Genomic DNA, 16,131 nt, shown 5'->3' on the forward strand with positions numbered 1-16,131 from the left:
ACCTTTCCATTAAAGGGAGAGACTACGTAATATTCAAACTGAGAATGCAGTATTGTAGAGAAAAACTATAGGATTCATTTGATACCAATGAGACATTTTTACGGTGTACAACTCTTAAATAAGATCGTCCAGTCGTTAGTTGTAATATTTCACCAGTTGTTTCAGCCAGCAGAAGAAACGATTTTTACAATAATTTAATAACCCGGACAAAACATGTAAAAAAAATAATTTATAATCTAATTTTATGCTCAGGAACATATTTCTTAAAATAAATTATCGATGAAAGCCATGCAGAATCGTAGAATCGATAATTTCCTTTGCTGTTTCTGAATTTGTATTTCGCAGATTTCTTAAAAATATCGTTATCACAAATAAAATAAAGAAAACCTCCAACAAACGACCATACGTGAAAGAATGGCATCAACCTGCGAGATTTTAAAATGAATTTTAATAACTTATTTCCAATGATAGAAGTTTAATATTGTTCTCAACCTGTTTGTATACATGCAACTAGTTTGTAGAATAAAATTTGTTACACGTTTTGTCCATTTTATTTAAGAATTGTAAAAATCGTTTCTCCTATTGGCTGAAACAACTGGTGAAATATTACAAACGACTTTACGCTCTAATTAACGAATTGTCTCATTGGTATCAAATGAATCATAAAGTTTTTCTCTACAATACTGCATTCTCAGTTCAAATAGCCGGTCTGTCCCTTTAAAAGTAAAATCTGAGAATAATTAAATATAAGCTAAAATCAAAGTTTCTGATAAAATAAAATCTACAATATTTTTTGGTATGCTAAGGACCACTAGGATCAAATTAACTAGAAAAATCACTGGTATCAAAAAAATAAACAGCAACAAAAAATGTTCATGCAAAATACATTCGTGCACAATTGAACTCGAAAAAGAGAAATAACATCATACTATTCGAAACCCCAGCCGATATTTCACAGATTAGACAGATAGAACCAGAGAGATAATCATTGTAATACTATCAGTGTTCACATTTACATTTAAAGGGACTGACAACACAAATATAAGTGACCCTTTATTTAAAGAGTTTCATATCCGATTCACAACGATACTCTTTAAATCTTCGTCTGAACACAAATATTACAAAAAAAAGTTTCTTCTGTAAATTAATATTTTGCATTAGTGGTATCTCTATAGAAGTGATAGGGATTAGGGAAATATGTTGCAGAGACAAAAAAGGAAATTCACTTCAAATTACGGTGACAGTCCCTTTAACCTGTAAATATTCTATGACAAGTTTAGAATAAACGAAATAAAACAATGACAACCTAATTTGTCCTATCTATGTAACCTGTGAATAAATCTTAAATCTTCAGTTTTCGGGAATTCCACAAAATGAATAAATTCCGTTTACATTATACCTAGCGTACGCAGATTTATAAAATAAAATCTTTTAAATTTTTCTGCAGAGAATCCCCCTGAGTTTAGGAAGTGTTGATCCTGAACCCCGCTAGCTGGTGGGCCGGTCATGTGACCTGGTTTCCAGAACATTCTCGACCATTCTCTGTATCATCCTTCTTCTCAAACTGCCCGTACTTCATGTTGATGACCGGGCAAACATGCTGCTTGAGGTTGTAGTTATCACGGTGACCCTTCTGGCAGAACGGGCACTGGACCGGATTATATCTAAACAATAAATCTCTTTACTCTCCTTTTCTTGAAAATGCGTATTTCTTTAATATTCTTTAATCTCTAACTGAAATAAACATAATTTATACTCTTTCTCTTTCGACATTTCATCTCTTTCGATTATTTCTATTTTCTATAAACCTAGACTAGTAGACAACCTATTAAACAAATCTTGAAAACCGACAATAAAACAAATTTAAATAATGTAACTCAAAAATGATTCAAAACTTATAATAAACCTTCAACAACTTCCATAAACCCCTTAAAAGCTAGAATATCTTTCAAAAGCCACCCACAAAGGATTTGAGTCTTTTCCACAAACTCAAATTTTTTAAACCTCTATTTCTTTTCAACCAAATAGCGCAATCCTTTGATATTTCAAACTAACACTATTTGATCTAACAGAATGCATAGTTTGAAATATCTAAGGTCTACGACATTTGGTTGAGAAGATATAAAAATTACAAAATAAGATTTTGTTACAAAAACCCATTTCCTTTACCAGAAACTTACCCAAAATGTACATTTAAAACATGTCTCTGATGCTTTCGCTTGGACGTAAACTCCTTCCCACAGTGCTCACAGGAGTACAAGGTTAGCTGGGGAGGGAGGAGGGATCCAACCAGCTGCTGGGGGGACAGGGCAGGTTGTCGCTGAGGGGAGAGCGGGGGTCCAGAACGACCGGCCAGGAAAGGATACGCGGTCATCTCGCTTGTCAGCCGTTGAAGCAATTCCTGAAAATATCCGAATAAATATATTAATGCTACTGCAGTCAAATAAAGAACTCAGGGGTATATATTTTTCATTATTTTTCAGTATGATTTTTGATAATTTGGGAAAAAACGAAAAATTGGACATCAAAAGGCAACCTTAATTATTCTTTTTGATAATTTTGTAATGCCTTTTACCTAACAATTCATTAAAGTTCCCCAATTCAGAAAATAAAACAATAAAAACAATGTTGACCTCCCCGTAAGCATATATAACTTCTGGGGAAAAATAGGATTTTTAAAAAAAGGGGGGGTAATGATTTTTCGACAGAATATACACCCCTATAAGCTGGGAGAACTATTCCAACAATTTTTTCACCCTTGAAGAATCCATTTAAAACAGTAGCAAAATTAAAAATGTAATTATATTCAATTCATCTTACATTTTGGTTTATAAGGTCTGAGTCCGAGCTGATATTCTCTACACTATCCTCCCCCTCCTCCTCCTCCTCATCCTCATCCTCTACACAAACAACAGGAACTGAGTTGTTGTGTTTCCTCGGCTTAACATCAGCCTCTACAATATCCTCCGACTTGTCCTCCACCGTTCTCACAGGGTTGGTCTTTGGTTTCTTCGAGGCCGGAGGTTGAAGGTTCTTCTCCGTGTTCTGATGAGGAACCGGGACGTCAAGGAGTCCCTTGATGGAGAGACTCTTGGCGGCGTGTACGAGGGGGATAATCTGGTCCTCGGAGACACTAACCTGCCCACTGTACATATATCGAACCAAGAGTTCTACAATTCCATCCTGAAGAAAAAATTCAAATTTCGGATATTGATTTAGAATAAAATTAAATCATCTCTCTGGATTGAGGGGAAAAAATCTCTGAGAAAGAAAATCAATATTTTGAAACATATCGAAAGGTTTTCTATGAAAAAAAAATCTATTTTTGAAAGTTTTAAAAACCAATTATAAAATTTATTAAATGAACAGAGCTGGGAACTTTAGAATGGTGGATATCGGGATTAATGCTTGATCCACTCTTTTTCTTAATCTCCAGATTAAATATTGCTTGTTGTCCTCATGAATTTAATCTCCAGATTAATGAACAGATCGGGATTAAGGATATCAGATTCTAAAGTTTAAAGCTCTGTAGACATAATTTCAAGTGACTCTCCTTGTAAAGAGTAGAGCATGTCCGATTCACAAGGCGCGGTGCCCTTAAAAGCTAATTATTATGAATTAATGAGATATCCATGAATTTTTTTGGTCATTTTCTATAGTGGTTTCTCTTACTATAAATGTTTAAAGGTACCGCTATGAATCGGACATGCCCATCTTATACTGTAGGGTCACTGAATGGTATTTTTTCTTGTTGGGGCCTGTAATTAACATCATCTACCTCTATATCTTTAACAAATATGACCGGATGTTGATTGTGTGGGACGGAAGAGAAAAGAGTTCTAAAGTACGGAGAACACGTGGAGAGAACCATCCTATAAAATAAACAGGTTTCATCAAGTCAAGCAAAGGAATTGAGTCTTTATAACAAACTCAAACTTTCTAATCCTCATAGCTTTGCAACTTGATTGTGTAAACCTTTGATATTTTAAACTTATAGTATTAAAACTAACACAATTCTTGGTTTAAAATATCTAAGGCCTACGACATTGGGTTGCAAAGATTTAGTGATTAAAAAATCAGAGTTTGTGGCAAAGATTCAATTCCTTTAATGCTTAAACACAATGAAATGGCTTTATTCAATCAAAAATATGCTTTCTAGTCAACGTCGTATTCAGGAGGGGGCTAGTGGGACTTAGCCCCCCCTGGAACTCTAAAANTACTTTTACATGCATACGTTATAAACATGATAAGCCCACCTATGAGCATAGAAGGAGGTTGACCCATTAGATATTGTACAGTCCGTCATCTCCTCCTGAATCATCTTCGTTCAAAACTCAGGGAAAATATGGGGTTTCAAGATTCGTGGAATATCAGCAATGTGACATGTAATTGGTCCGACCAATAGTTTTTTGAAGCAAACCTCTGTCTTTAAAAACAAATAATCTTTGTCTGGTTTGTGTAAAATCGTTCTTTAAATTGTAATTTAAAAACATATTCTTAAAAAATTGAAAGAAAAGCTAGAAGCTGGCCACTCCCTAAAGTTACGCCCCAGTATTTTCCAGTGAACCCTCCTCCCACAAACCAACTCCGATTAAAAGGAATAAAATAACAATTAAGAGAAAACAAAAATAAGTTTTGTAAGAAGACGATCCTTGAGACAAATACTCTGCATCATAGCAGAGAATGAGGACTGATAATCGTTCCATTTTAACAAGAACTCTTCACACATCTAAACAAGATAGAATAAACAATAACTCTTACATTTTAACAAAATAGAATAAACAAGAACTCTTCATACATCTAAATATGATAGAATAAACATGAACTCTTTATATGTACATTTTAACAAAATAGAATAAACAAGAACTCTTCAATCTTCATACATCTAAACAGAATAGAATAAACAAGAACTCTTCAAACATCTAAACAAAATAGAATAAACAAGAACTCTTCATACATCTAAACAGAAGAGAATAAACAAGAACTCTTCATACATCTAAACAGAATAGAATAAACAAGAACTCTTCATACATCTAAACAAAATAGAATAAACAAGAACTCTTCATACATCTAAACAGAAGAGAATAAACAAGAACTCTTCATACATCTAAACAAAATAGAATAAACAAGAACTCTTCATACATCTAAACAAAATAGAAAAAACAAGAACTCTTCATACATCTAAACAAAATAGAATAAACAAGAAATCTTCATACATCTAAACAAAATAGAATAAACAAGAAATCTTCATACATCTAAACAAAATAGAATGAACAAGAACTCTTATACATCTAAACAAATTAGAATTTAAAGACTATATTCAAGAATCAAGAAATTAGATTTTCTAGAAACTAGACTCAAGAATCTAGAAACTAGATTCAAGATTCTACAAACTAGATTCAAGAATCTAGAAACTAGATTCATGAGTCTAAAAACTAGATTCAAGAATCTAGAAACTAGATTTAAGAATCTAGAAACTAGATTTAAGAATCTAGAAACTAGATTTAAGAATCTAGAAACTAGATTTAAGAATCTAGAAACTAGATTCAAGAGTCTTAGAAACTAGATTTAAGAATCTAGAAACTACATTAAAAAGTAAAGGAACTAGAAACTTATATCTAGCGTCTAAAAACAAAGTTCTAGGAATTTAAAATATTATTTTACCTTAAAAGAAAGTTAGCTCCTCCCTTAAGATTCACCTCATTTTGATAAAACAACTCATGTCTTATCTTGTAATCTGAAATAAATAATATTTATAAATAAATACATTTTGTAAAAAAAATATTGTAAAAAATTGTTTTACTCTTAATCAGACAGTTTTGCCGCTAGCGGTGATTTTATATTTGACATCCTCGTCCAGCTTAATCTTAGGCTTATCATAGTTTTGGTGAGATCTCACGTGTGATTTGAGATGATCAGACCGCGCAAACACTTTATCACACAAATCACAAGAATGTCTCTTCTCTGTTTTATGAATAGTTTCATGTTTCTTGACGGCTCCCTTCGTCGGGAAACTTTTGGAGCAGAAGGAGCAGAGGAAGGGTCGGCTTCCATCAGTATGCTTCCACTGCTTGTGAGAGAGAAGGGAATTCCCTGATTAAAATATTTATTAAAAATGAGTTTTCACCACAAACTCCGATTTTATAATCCCTATTTTTATGCAATCTGATTTATGGTTTTGTTTGGATGTTATAGACCTTAAATATTTTATACTATGAATTCTGTTAGATCAAATAATGTAAGTTTGAAATATCAAAATTTACACCATCAAGTTGCAAAGGTATAGGGATTATATTTGTGTTTGTAGCTAACACTTCAGTTTTTTGTCCATGCTATTAAATTTTATATTTCAAACAGAATTATCTACAGATTTATCGTCTTCTAAAAAAGCATTTAAAACCTAAATATTTTTAGAGGTCGATAAGGATTCTGTATCTATAAACTAATTTTCAGAAGTAAAGATAAAATCATGTTTTTGAAATATTTCGATTGATTAATTTTATTACTTTTATATTTTATATTTCTAAAAATGTTTACTTTGTACATTATTAAAAATACATGGTTATAGAATTTTAACAACAAATAATTAATTGTCTCTTGAAAATAAAAAAAAAATAACCACCAGTTATAGCGTCATGTTCTCCTAAAAAACGCAATACCAAAACGTTTACGATTTCATAAGAAAAAAAATAATATAACATGATTTAACTTGAGAAAAATAGAAAAAAACCTGTAATAAATGACTCCCCGCAGTCTCCACAAACATGAGGTTTCATCCCTGTATGAATTCTCAAGTGTGTTCTCAAAGTTGCCTCCTGATTAAATGCTTTCCCGCACGTGTGACAAATAAATGGTCTCTCTCCTGAATACGATTAACAGGATTTAAGAAGAAAAAAGTATAAAATAGGAAATAATTAAGTGCATAGGTGTAACAAAAAAATTGGGAGGTTGGGGGNGGGGTAGAGCTTTTTTTCTCGTCAAAATTTCATTTGTTTTTTTTACCGGTAACTCTTATCAATACTTTTCGATTAAAAATTGATAAATGCTTTCAGGAAAAAACAAACACATATTTCCCCAATATTTTAGGCCGGAAGTTAACCGTCTAGTAAACTAAACTATTTTTGGATAAGTATTCAAAGAGTTAAAAGATCGAATACTCATTTTAATTTTGCTTCCAAAGATTTAAAGACAATTTCACTGATAATTCTATAAAAAGTTATTGAAAACAAATGATAAAACCCGAAATATTTTCTCTGGATTAATGATCTCCTGTCTCCCTGAATGAACCCTGAGATGGTTTTGAAGCTGGAATATTTTCTTGAAAGATTTATTACAGAACTGACAACTCAGACTCCGGGGTTCATCAGAGTGAACCTTCTCCGTGTGCGCAGATAACTAAACAAGTTTAAACCATGACGCAGTGGTCAGGAATATGATCTGTTTAATTTTTATTAAAAAAATGGATTAGTAGAAGTTTTAAAATAAATTTCGTTATTTTTAGTTTTTAAAAAAATTAATTAACCATTCAGAAAACATGATGTTATATCTCTTATATTTTAAAAATCAAAATTAGGGTTTTAAGAGCAAAAAAAGGGGGGATTTTCTTCATAATTTGGCGGTCTTTTTTTCACTTGTATCCGGATCTATCGGATCCGGTACCTAATCAACTGCCGAGATCTATGACGGAAACTTCAACCAAAAAAAATGATTATTTAATTAAAAGAACGAACAAATTTCTTAAAAATAAAATACCTGTGTTTCTGTTCTGAAAGATTTATCACAAATTGAGCAAATGATATTATTTGTAGAACAGTCCTTTTTATGTTTTTCCATCAACAACTTAGTCTCCAACCTCTCACCGCAACCGGAGCAGGGGGCAGGAACCTCATGGAGGGTCTTCCGATCTCCATTCGTCTCCGTCCGGTCGTCCTTCTTCCGGGACTTCGGTTTCGGAGAATGTTTTGGTTTCTTTGATTTGGATTTTTTAAGCGTAGGAGTCATTAGTTCAACATCAGCACTAAAATAAACAAAAAAAATTGGAAAAAAAAAAAAGTCTCTGAAATATAATATAAATTTTGAACCCCAAACCGCTCCGCCAGTGTCTATATATTGTAAGAAACGTATTATGTTGAGAAAATCTACCCTTGGACAAAAAGAATTTAAAAGAACACACAAAAAGAAAGTTAAATGTTTAAAATGTCTAATTTTGTGTCTCGGCTTTTCTTAGAATTTTAATCATTTTTTTTTACCTATGAATAGTAAGAGACAGATTTTCCTCGTTTTGTATTTCAATATCTTCGAGATACATTGGATCAAACAGATCCAGAGAATCCAGGTTTGATATATCAGGGATAGTCTCGTAGTAGCTCGAAACCCCCTTACCAGCAGTTTTTCTCGAGATCGGAGAAACTATCTTCGATCTTTTCTCCAGGGGCCGCATCAACGCTAGAGCATCTGACAATCCTGATTTGGGATTTAAACTCTCATCTTGGGAAACTAGTTTCTTTAACTTCTTGACTTCGTGCTTCGTAAAGTCGGGGAGGAGGATGGAGATCTGGGGGAGGGAGTTGTAGAGACAATCATTGAATATCCTGTAGAGAACAGGACTCAATAAACCCAGGAAATATCTTAAACCACAACAATTATAGACTTCATACTGAATAGCTTAGGACTGAATGATAAAAATAATAAAAATCTTTATAATAATGTAATTAACATAAATAAAGATTTCTTTGCCTGTCGAATATCCTTAATTAAATAATATTTAAAAGGATTAAGAAAATTATTTCCAACATGTAAAGAGTTATGGTTACATTTCTCAGTAGACTGAAAAATAGGAAAAATTATTATTAAAAATTACAAAATATACTCAAAACAGAATTAGAATTTTAATTTGGATAATTAGGAAATAAAGTGTCTTTATATAAATCTAGTATTTGTTTAATTATATCCCCTCGACAACTATTATTGCCCTGATGGAAGGGCATAATTTAAATGACAACTACAAGATGTCCCCGAACTAATGACTATAATGTGTGTAGTTTCCTGTTGAATAATACTTCTCCATCTGAACATCTAGCAATCACATCTCTAGTACTGTCCAGGCACTCGGAGAGCAGGTCTACAGCAAACCCTGATACAGCCCTCTTTCTTTCAAACCTCTCCATCAGGGTTTAGGAGAACCTGGAGAAAACATATTGATAATACTTGACACAATAATAATCAAAAACGATGAAAGTTTGTTTACTTAACAAGGTTTCACCCTCCAACGAAAACAATATTGCCGGAAAGGTTGCTCAACAAACATCTATAATTCTTTTTGTAACAGGGGCGCTTACAAGAATTTGTCCAGGGGTAGTATTCAATATTTTTTACCGTACAGGGATGGACACCCAGCTAAGACTTGAAAATCTCCCCTTGGAAATGATTTATTCCACTGATCAAGAGAGGGGGACTGCCCCCCCCCCCCCGTATATACCTCTGTTTATCATCCCTGACAACATAAAATCGTACAATATAGCTAAATCCCAAATCTAATTTTTTGTAAAATTTAAAATATAATTGTCATTTACGTCAATATGGATTACAATGGTTTATATAATTTTTTTCAAATCAACGTTTTTCTTAAAATCAAAGTATACAACTTAACTATTTACAATACATAATTTTTACCATTAAAACATTAACTAAATCATCTGTAAAGATTTGCATGCTGTATTTTTTAAGTCTTCGTCAATTTTAAATTGTACATTGTAGATATCGGTAATTTCCTAATTTACGACTTTTGGACCCCCCCCCCAGTATATTCCTAGAGAACGATTTTTGGACCCCCCCCCGTGCCCCCCCTCCTATCAATTTTGTACATGGGTCTGACAGGAAGTGTCTTAACTTAACCTAACCCGTGGCCGCAGCGCTCGGCCCCCTAGCCTGTCCTAGCCGCAGCGCTTGGCCCAGAAAGTGTCTTAACTAACCTAACCCGTGGCCGCAGCGCTCGGCCCCCTAGCCCATCCTAGCCGCAGCGCTCGGCCCAGAAAGTGTCTTAACCTAACCTAACCTAACCCTAAATAACAAAAAATAAATAATAAATTTACTGAAAAATAAATCGTCATTTACAAAATTGATAGGAAGGGTGGGGAGGGGGAGGCACGGGGGGGGGCCAAAAATCGTTCACTAGGACAGACCCCCCCCCCACTCCTATCAAAGTTGTACATGAATCTCATGTAACATATGGATATAATTAGTCATGTGGCCGCAGCGCCCGCTCCCTACCCTGTCCTAGCCGAAGCGCTTTGCCCCTAGCCTGACCTAGGCAACAGTGCTCGGCCCAGACATTGTGTTAACCTAACCTATAAACCCAAAAATAAATATTAATAAATTTGCTTAAATCACGTACAATGGGGTCCAAAAATCGTTCACTAAGACAGACTCCACAACTCTACCACTATGAAGAACTTTTTTTGAGGCACTCGGTTCTCTGTTTACTTCATCACGCAATTTTCTTTCTTTGTAAATCTTACAAAACAAAACAAAATAATATATTGCAGATAATATATTTGACAATGTTTACCTAAAAACCGGTTTCTAAGGGGGGAGTGTTTATAGGGACCCTGAGCAGATGTAAGTAGGGGAGTCTAGGGAACTGAGTGTCAGGAAATCAACATTCTTCTAATGCGGTTCTCTCATTGGTTGAAAAATTAAAGGGTGAGATATGATTGGAGAAATTCCCTCTACGCATGCGTAGTAGCGCCCCGGCGTACGGGGAACTTCTACTGCGCATGCGTTCTGGCGTCCCGGCGTACAGAGATCGATACATCCGAGCCAAACCAAACCTACCCGGGCATAGAGGAACTCAGTGAAGAAAAACAGCTAGTTTTAGGGCTGGGTCGTTATAAGAACTTTACTCACAAAGAATATAGAAATTACACAGTAAAAATTACTAAAAATAGATTATAATATTGATTATCGTGAAATTTAAGATATTTTTGTGAACAAAAAAAGTGAGATTTTGCAAAACCATAAATTAGTGAACTGAGCAGATAGAGCTAGAAGGAATATAGAAATCAATAATTCAATGAGTAGGTTTTTTTTTACAATCACATTAGATTTATCAAAGCATAACATGTGCATAAAGTTTAAACATAAAGTTTTGAATTTTGATATTGATTTATTAACCTATTAGTAGAGGAAATAGTGACGATATTTTATACGTACAATTTGATTTGTAAAACACTAGATCTAATAATAAAAAATATATTCATTCATAAAAGATTGTTTTGCTAATTATATTGCTTAATTTTAAAGAATTTAAAATAGTATTATTGTTAACAATTTAAATTCATTGATTAAAGATAATTTATCTAGCTGAGTTCATAGACCGAAATCAGAAGGGTAGAACCCCCCCCCCCTCCTGGACAAGTTCCTGACTATGCCCATGATCGAAACAGTAAACCACACGATATCCGGGGGCAAAGATTAGGATTAAATTAGAGCTGGAGTCCATTTAATCTAGATTTATATAGATCAGCTGATTCTGCATTGTTTGTGTTTATTTGAGAGAACTCGCTCAATTGAATAATTGGTGAAATAAATATATCTTCATTGTTTAGCTACACAAACACTAAATTAATTGTTTCTCGTAATAAAAATAATAAAAGTTTGCAAGTTAGTCGTACATCCATCCCACTGAAAATATACATTTGAAAGTAATTGCATAATGTAAGCTCACTCTAGGCCTGGTAGGGGGGGTAGTGTATGTCCTTACAATAAGTAAAAAATTATTATTTTATACCTTATTAACGGTCTTTTGTTTTTTTGTACCCCAGCCCCATCCTAGTAGCCCCTTTTATGTTGTAATGAAATCAACCAAGAATGTATTAAAAGATACAAAAGTATATTTTTAGTTTTACTTTTGATTATATGACTAAGCAACATGACATACTCATAGAATCAGCTAAATCTGAACCGGAGGGGTGTATATTTTAATAATAACCCCGATTCAGCGAAGAAAATCCTTAAAAATATTTATAACTACTGAGTTTCGAAAGAGGGGGGGGGGAAATTATTTTTCATGGAAATATACACCCCTATGTAATTACTCAAACTCTAATTTTCTAATCCTTTTATTTTTGCACCCTGATGTCGTAGACCTTTTATCTTCAAACAAAGAATATTGCAAGGTTAATAAGTTTAAGATTAAAGACTGGTAATCCACAAATTTATTTTTGATTGAAAAATAACGGATAAAACTACAATATGATAAAGGCATTAAATCGTCATCTCTAAGCAAGAAAAATTAAATATTTTAACAATACCGACATCTTATTTATGTTATTTTTTGTCATTCATGTTTACAATTTGTAAGGCAGACTTTCTGAATTTATTGCAAGTAATTATGTTTAAAAATGAATTATTATATGTTTAGCACTAACAATTTATAATTTAAATACATAAAAAAGATTTATGAACAATTTCGGCTGGGTTTTGAAAACTTAACATGATATAAATTGATCCAGTTTTTCAATCTCCTTAATTCTTGTCTTATTTTAAGTTCATTCGTTCTTTTATTTGTTCTACGTCATATTATAAATAAATCTATTTTTTACTCCGTTGCTGTGTGCTTCTCTCTTTTTTTTTCAATTCTGCTTTCTTAGATTATTTAAAATTTTTGTTCCCCCTAAAATTTTTCCTCCCTAAATGTTACAGTTTTATTCAGCGAAATTTTCATTTCTCTCATAATTCATTTCCAACCTCAGCTTTCTCAGTTCTAGCTTCACTATCTTCTACTTTTTGATGTTTAGAACTCCCTCCCTACCTCTTGTCCAATCAATCATTTCGTCCTAGTTATCTCCGTCCTGCTTACCTCAGTTCTTCTTACGTTCGTCCTATTTATCTCCGGCATTACCTCCGTCACTCTTACCTCGGTCCTATTTACCTCCGGCATTCATACCTCGGTCCTGCTTACCTCTGTCCTACTTATCTGTGGCATTCTTACCTCCGTCCTACTTACCTCTGTCATTTATCTCCGGCATTCTTTCCTCCGTCCTATTTATCTCCGGTATTCTTTCCTCCGTCCTACTTACCTCCGTCCTACTTACCTCCGTCCTATTTATCTCCGGCATTCTTACCTCCGTCCTATACTTACCTCCATTGACATTACGTGTCAATATTTTTCATTAATCCCACTAATATTTTGATCGGAATCTTATTATCAAAGTTCAAACCCTTATTTTCTCATCCTCATATCTTAGCTGAGTTGTCGTAATACGCACAACCAGTTTACATTTTAAAATTCGGTGATGGTGATGGACCATACCTCTGTAGAGTAAAAAAGTAGATGTTAGTTCCACATTTATTGAAAATATATTTCGGTCTGGGTTTACCCTCGTCAGTTCTTGAGATTGTTTCTTCACAAAGATTAAAAACAAGGATATTCGAGTTGGGCCAACCTTGCGGACCTAGATTGCACTGTACCCCCAATTTACAATTACAAAAGCGGCAGACCTGTGTGGTAAACCTTTGATATTTCAAGCTATTCATTCTGCCAGATCAATTAATGATCAAGGTTAAAAAATGAAAAGTTTACATATCAGGTTGCTGATATACATGAATTAGAAAATTCGAGTTTGAGGCGAATAATCAAGTCCTTTCTAGAATCATCTAATCTCTTTTTCATTATCTGATATCTCTCTTTGATATTTTTCTTAATCTGTTATAAATCTATCGTTTTTGCCTCCTTACCTACATGTACTTACTTTTTCCCAGGGGCGTTTAAACTTTTAAGCTTCAAAAGGGGAAATGTAAATTTTTAGGGAAATTATCCCCCCCCCATTTCCCCCGCCTATCGGTTTCTGTATTTCCTTAGTAAACAGATGGGTTCTTACCACACCTTTCATCTTACTTCCGGCCAATAATATATCATTAATAATTCTCCAGTTTTCCTTCATAATATCTTTTCTATAACTAATATCCACGGAACTGAGATTTTACAACAAACTCGTTAAATCCTTATATCTTTGCAACCCGATGTTGTAGACCTTTGAAATTTCAAATTTTGTATTCTGTTGGATCAAACAGCATAAGTTTGAAAAAAACGAAAAGTTGGCACCATCAGATTGCAAAGATATCGGGGTGATAAATTTGGGGTTGTGGCAAAAACCGAGTTTCTTCAACGCTTAATATTTTCTCACAATAAAACATTTACGCTAAAAATGCTGCGTACTGCGGTGTTTATATTTCCTACACACAAAATGTAAATAAATAAAACTTGTTTGAATTCCCCCCTCTCCCCCCGCCATTCAATCCCAACTTCTATGCTTATCCGAATGTTGTTAGTCTGAATGTAGATTTTTAGGAAACTTTGAATTTCATTAGAATTCTTTTTTCCCTCAAATCTCTTTCTCTCTTTAAGAAATACAATTCTATTTTGAAACAACTCAAAACAAACATAAATCTCAATGAAAAATAAAACTAGCACATTTTTAAGAAGTTGTTCTTAAACAAAAATGGACAAGTTGTTTTTACAATATTTGATACTTTTTATCTGCAAATGTTCATTTATGTTCCCTGAAATCTATACTCTCCCTAATTCTGCGAATAAAACCCTTAACAAATTTTGCCACTTAGCACAAAAATAAATCTTAAAATGGGGGGGGGGGGGTAATCATAAAAAAAATAAAGTTTAACTTATTCATTCTTTTCTATTCATTCAAGATATTTTCTCTTAAAAATTCAATTTTAAAGTTTTAATCAAATATTATGACATCACACTTAGAAATTTTGTCACGAAACCGTTTCGTGCCAATTTTATTTGCTGAAAGTTAAACTGACTTAACACCAAATACAGTTTTATGCTTTTTAATAAAAATGAGAATTTGCTTTCAGCAAAATTCAAGCTTTTTGTCAAACATTCTTCACATTTTTCCTAGAATCAAAGTAAGAATATAAGGCTTGAATAAAGTTTTTGCTGTAATTTAATGCAAACGTTTCCTCAAGAAAAATTTGATTTCATTTAGATAAGAGATGTAAAATGCAGATAGAATAAAAAAAATAGGATGTATTGAATGAATGTAGATAGAATATAAAAATGGGATGTATTGAATGAATGTAAATAGAATATAAAAATGTGATGTATTGAATGAATGTAGATAGAATATAAAAATGGGATGTATTGAATGATTTGATTACAAATACAGACACGATGCTGTATTGATTGGACTAGTATCCGATTGAACTAAAGTCAGCTGTTCATAAGCCGACTTTTAGAGCAATTAAACAAATATAAATTTAATCATGTTAATATTAACTTATTAAAAAACATATTTTATCACATTTGAAGACTAAAGTTCTTTTGAACATTAGTCTTAATGAACATTAATCCAAAACTTAAGTGCGTTCAATCGATCATTAGTCCAATTGATATGACAACAAAAATGCTGGAAAATTAATTACCGGGTTTTCATAAGTTAGAGAGCGCATCTCTAATCTCTAAACATTAATCTTGAGATTAGCAAAAAGAGAGGATTAATTGATCTCAATATCCACAATTCTAAAGTTTTCAGCTCTGGTGTTTAGAGTACGAAATTTAAGTCCTGTTTTACCGTTGTTTTCCCCCCTAAAAATATATTTTATTTTTTCAACTAATTTAAAGATTTTTGAATGGTGGCCGGTGGATGATCATACAAATGGGCTTTTATTAACGAATAATATGACTTTTATTTTTACAACAAATTAAAAGATTTTTGAATGGTGGCCGGTGGGTGGTCATAAAAATGGGCTTTATTAACGAAAAATATGACCTTAATTCAAATTGGGGGAAAACATCGTTGCTTCCCCCTCCCCAACGTAAAATTAATATTTATATTAAATCCAGCACTCTTCCAACGCCCATTTTATTTAGCTTTACGAAGGTTTCATGACTCTAGTTTCTAGCTTGTAGGAATTTAAACCCAAAATTAAAGTTTCATATTTCTGAGATCTTAAATAAAACCTTTCAACACATCAGCATCTTACAGTTTAGTTTTGTAAATATAACCGTTTAAACAGGTTTAACAATACCGTGATATTTAGGTGTAGTTTGTGGGGGGGGGGGGTTATTCTCTTATCAACATTTAGCTTTGTTATCCCCGCTAACCT

The 16,131-nt window shown here is 33.1% G+C and overlaps 2 protein-coding genes across 7 annotated transcripts; both read right to left on the reverse strand.

The window, feature by feature from the left end:
* Window positions 1–1,078: 1,078 nt before the first annotated feature.
* On the reverse strand, window positions 1,079–5,744 carry LOC111700557 (protein abrupt). The gene is made up of 7 exons (XM_023471522.1): window positions 5,665–5,744; window positions 4,652–4,729; window positions 4,257–4,312; window positions 3,779–3,872; window positions 2,821–3,183; window positions 2,181–2,401; window positions 1,079–1,664 (listed from the first exon to the last, which is right to left on the reverse strand). The coding sequence occupies exons 2-7, from the start codon at window positions 4,727–4,729 to the stop codon at window positions 1,505–1,507; spliced, it is 972 nt and encodes a 323-aa protein (XP_023327290.1). The 5' UTR covers window positions 5,665–5,744; the 3' UTR covers window positions 1,079–1,504.
* On the reverse strand, window positions 5,737–10,655 carry LOC111700556 (zinc finger protein 558). Of its 6 annotated transcripts, none has more exons than XM_023471517.1 (7): window positions 10,568–10,655; window positions 9,046–9,183; window positions 8,250–8,627; window positions 7,753–8,017; window positions 7,278–7,395; window positions 6,731–6,862; window positions 5,737–6,093 (listed from the first exon to the last, which is right to left on the reverse strand). In XM_023471517.1, exons 2-7 carry the CDS (start codon window positions 9,165–9,167, stop codon window positions 5,810–5,812), a joined length of 1,299 nt encoding a protein of 432 aa, XP_023327285.1. In that variant the 5' UTR covers window positions 9,168–9,183; window positions 10,568–10,655; the 3' UTR covers window positions 5,737–5,809. The 6 variants fall into 6 exon arrangements, with proteins under 6 accessions (XP_023327285.1, XP_023327288.1, XP_023327284.1 ...); XM_023471520.1 differs by lacking the exon at window positions 10,568–10,655 and adding an exon at window positions 10,440–10,538; XM_023471516.1 differs by lacking the exon at window positions 10,568–10,655 and adding an exon at window positions 10,394–10,528.
* Window positions 10,656–16,131: the final 5,476 nt, after the last annotated feature.

Source organism: Eurytemora carolleeae, unplaced genomic scaffold (genome assembly GCF_000591075.1).
Source record: "Eurytemora carolleeae unplaced genomic scaffold, Eaff_2.0 scaffold385, whole genome shotgun sequence".
Taxonomy (NCBI): Eukaryota; Metazoa; Arthropoda; class Copepoda; order Calanoida; family Temoridae; genus Eurytemora; species Eurytemora carolleeae.

What these genes read in the sequence shown, in the direction of transcription:
- LOC111700557 (XM_023471522.1), bottom strand. Translation starts at nt 4,729, where the DNA reads ATGTGTGAAGAGTTCTTGTTAAAATGGAACGATTATCAGTCCTCATTC. An exon ending in TGCAGAGTATTTGTCTCAAG is followed by an intron (nt 4,313 to 4,651) that starts GATCGTCTTCTT and finishes AAGATGATTCAG; the next exon opens with GAGGAGATGACGGACTGTAC. An exon ending in ACCTCCTTCTATGCTCATAG is followed by an intron (nt 3,873 to 4,256) that starts GTGGGCTTATCA and finishes TTTATTTTATAG; the next exon opens with GATGGTTCTCTCCACGTGTT.
- LOC111700556 (XM_023471517.1), bottom strand. Translation starts at nt 9,167, where the DNA reads ATGGAGAGGTTTGAAAGAAAGAGGGCTGTATCAGGGTTTGCTGTAGAC. An exon ending in GGAGAAGTATTATTCAACAG is followed by an intron (nt 8,628 to 9,045) that starts GAAACTACACAC and finishes TTGTGGTTTAAG; the next exon opens with ATATTTCCTGGGTTTATTGA. An exon ending in CCATCTCAGGGTTCATTCAG is followed by an intron (nt 6,863 to 7,277) that starts GGAGACAGGAGA and finishes AATCGTATTCAG; the next exon opens with GAGAGAGACCATTTATTTGT.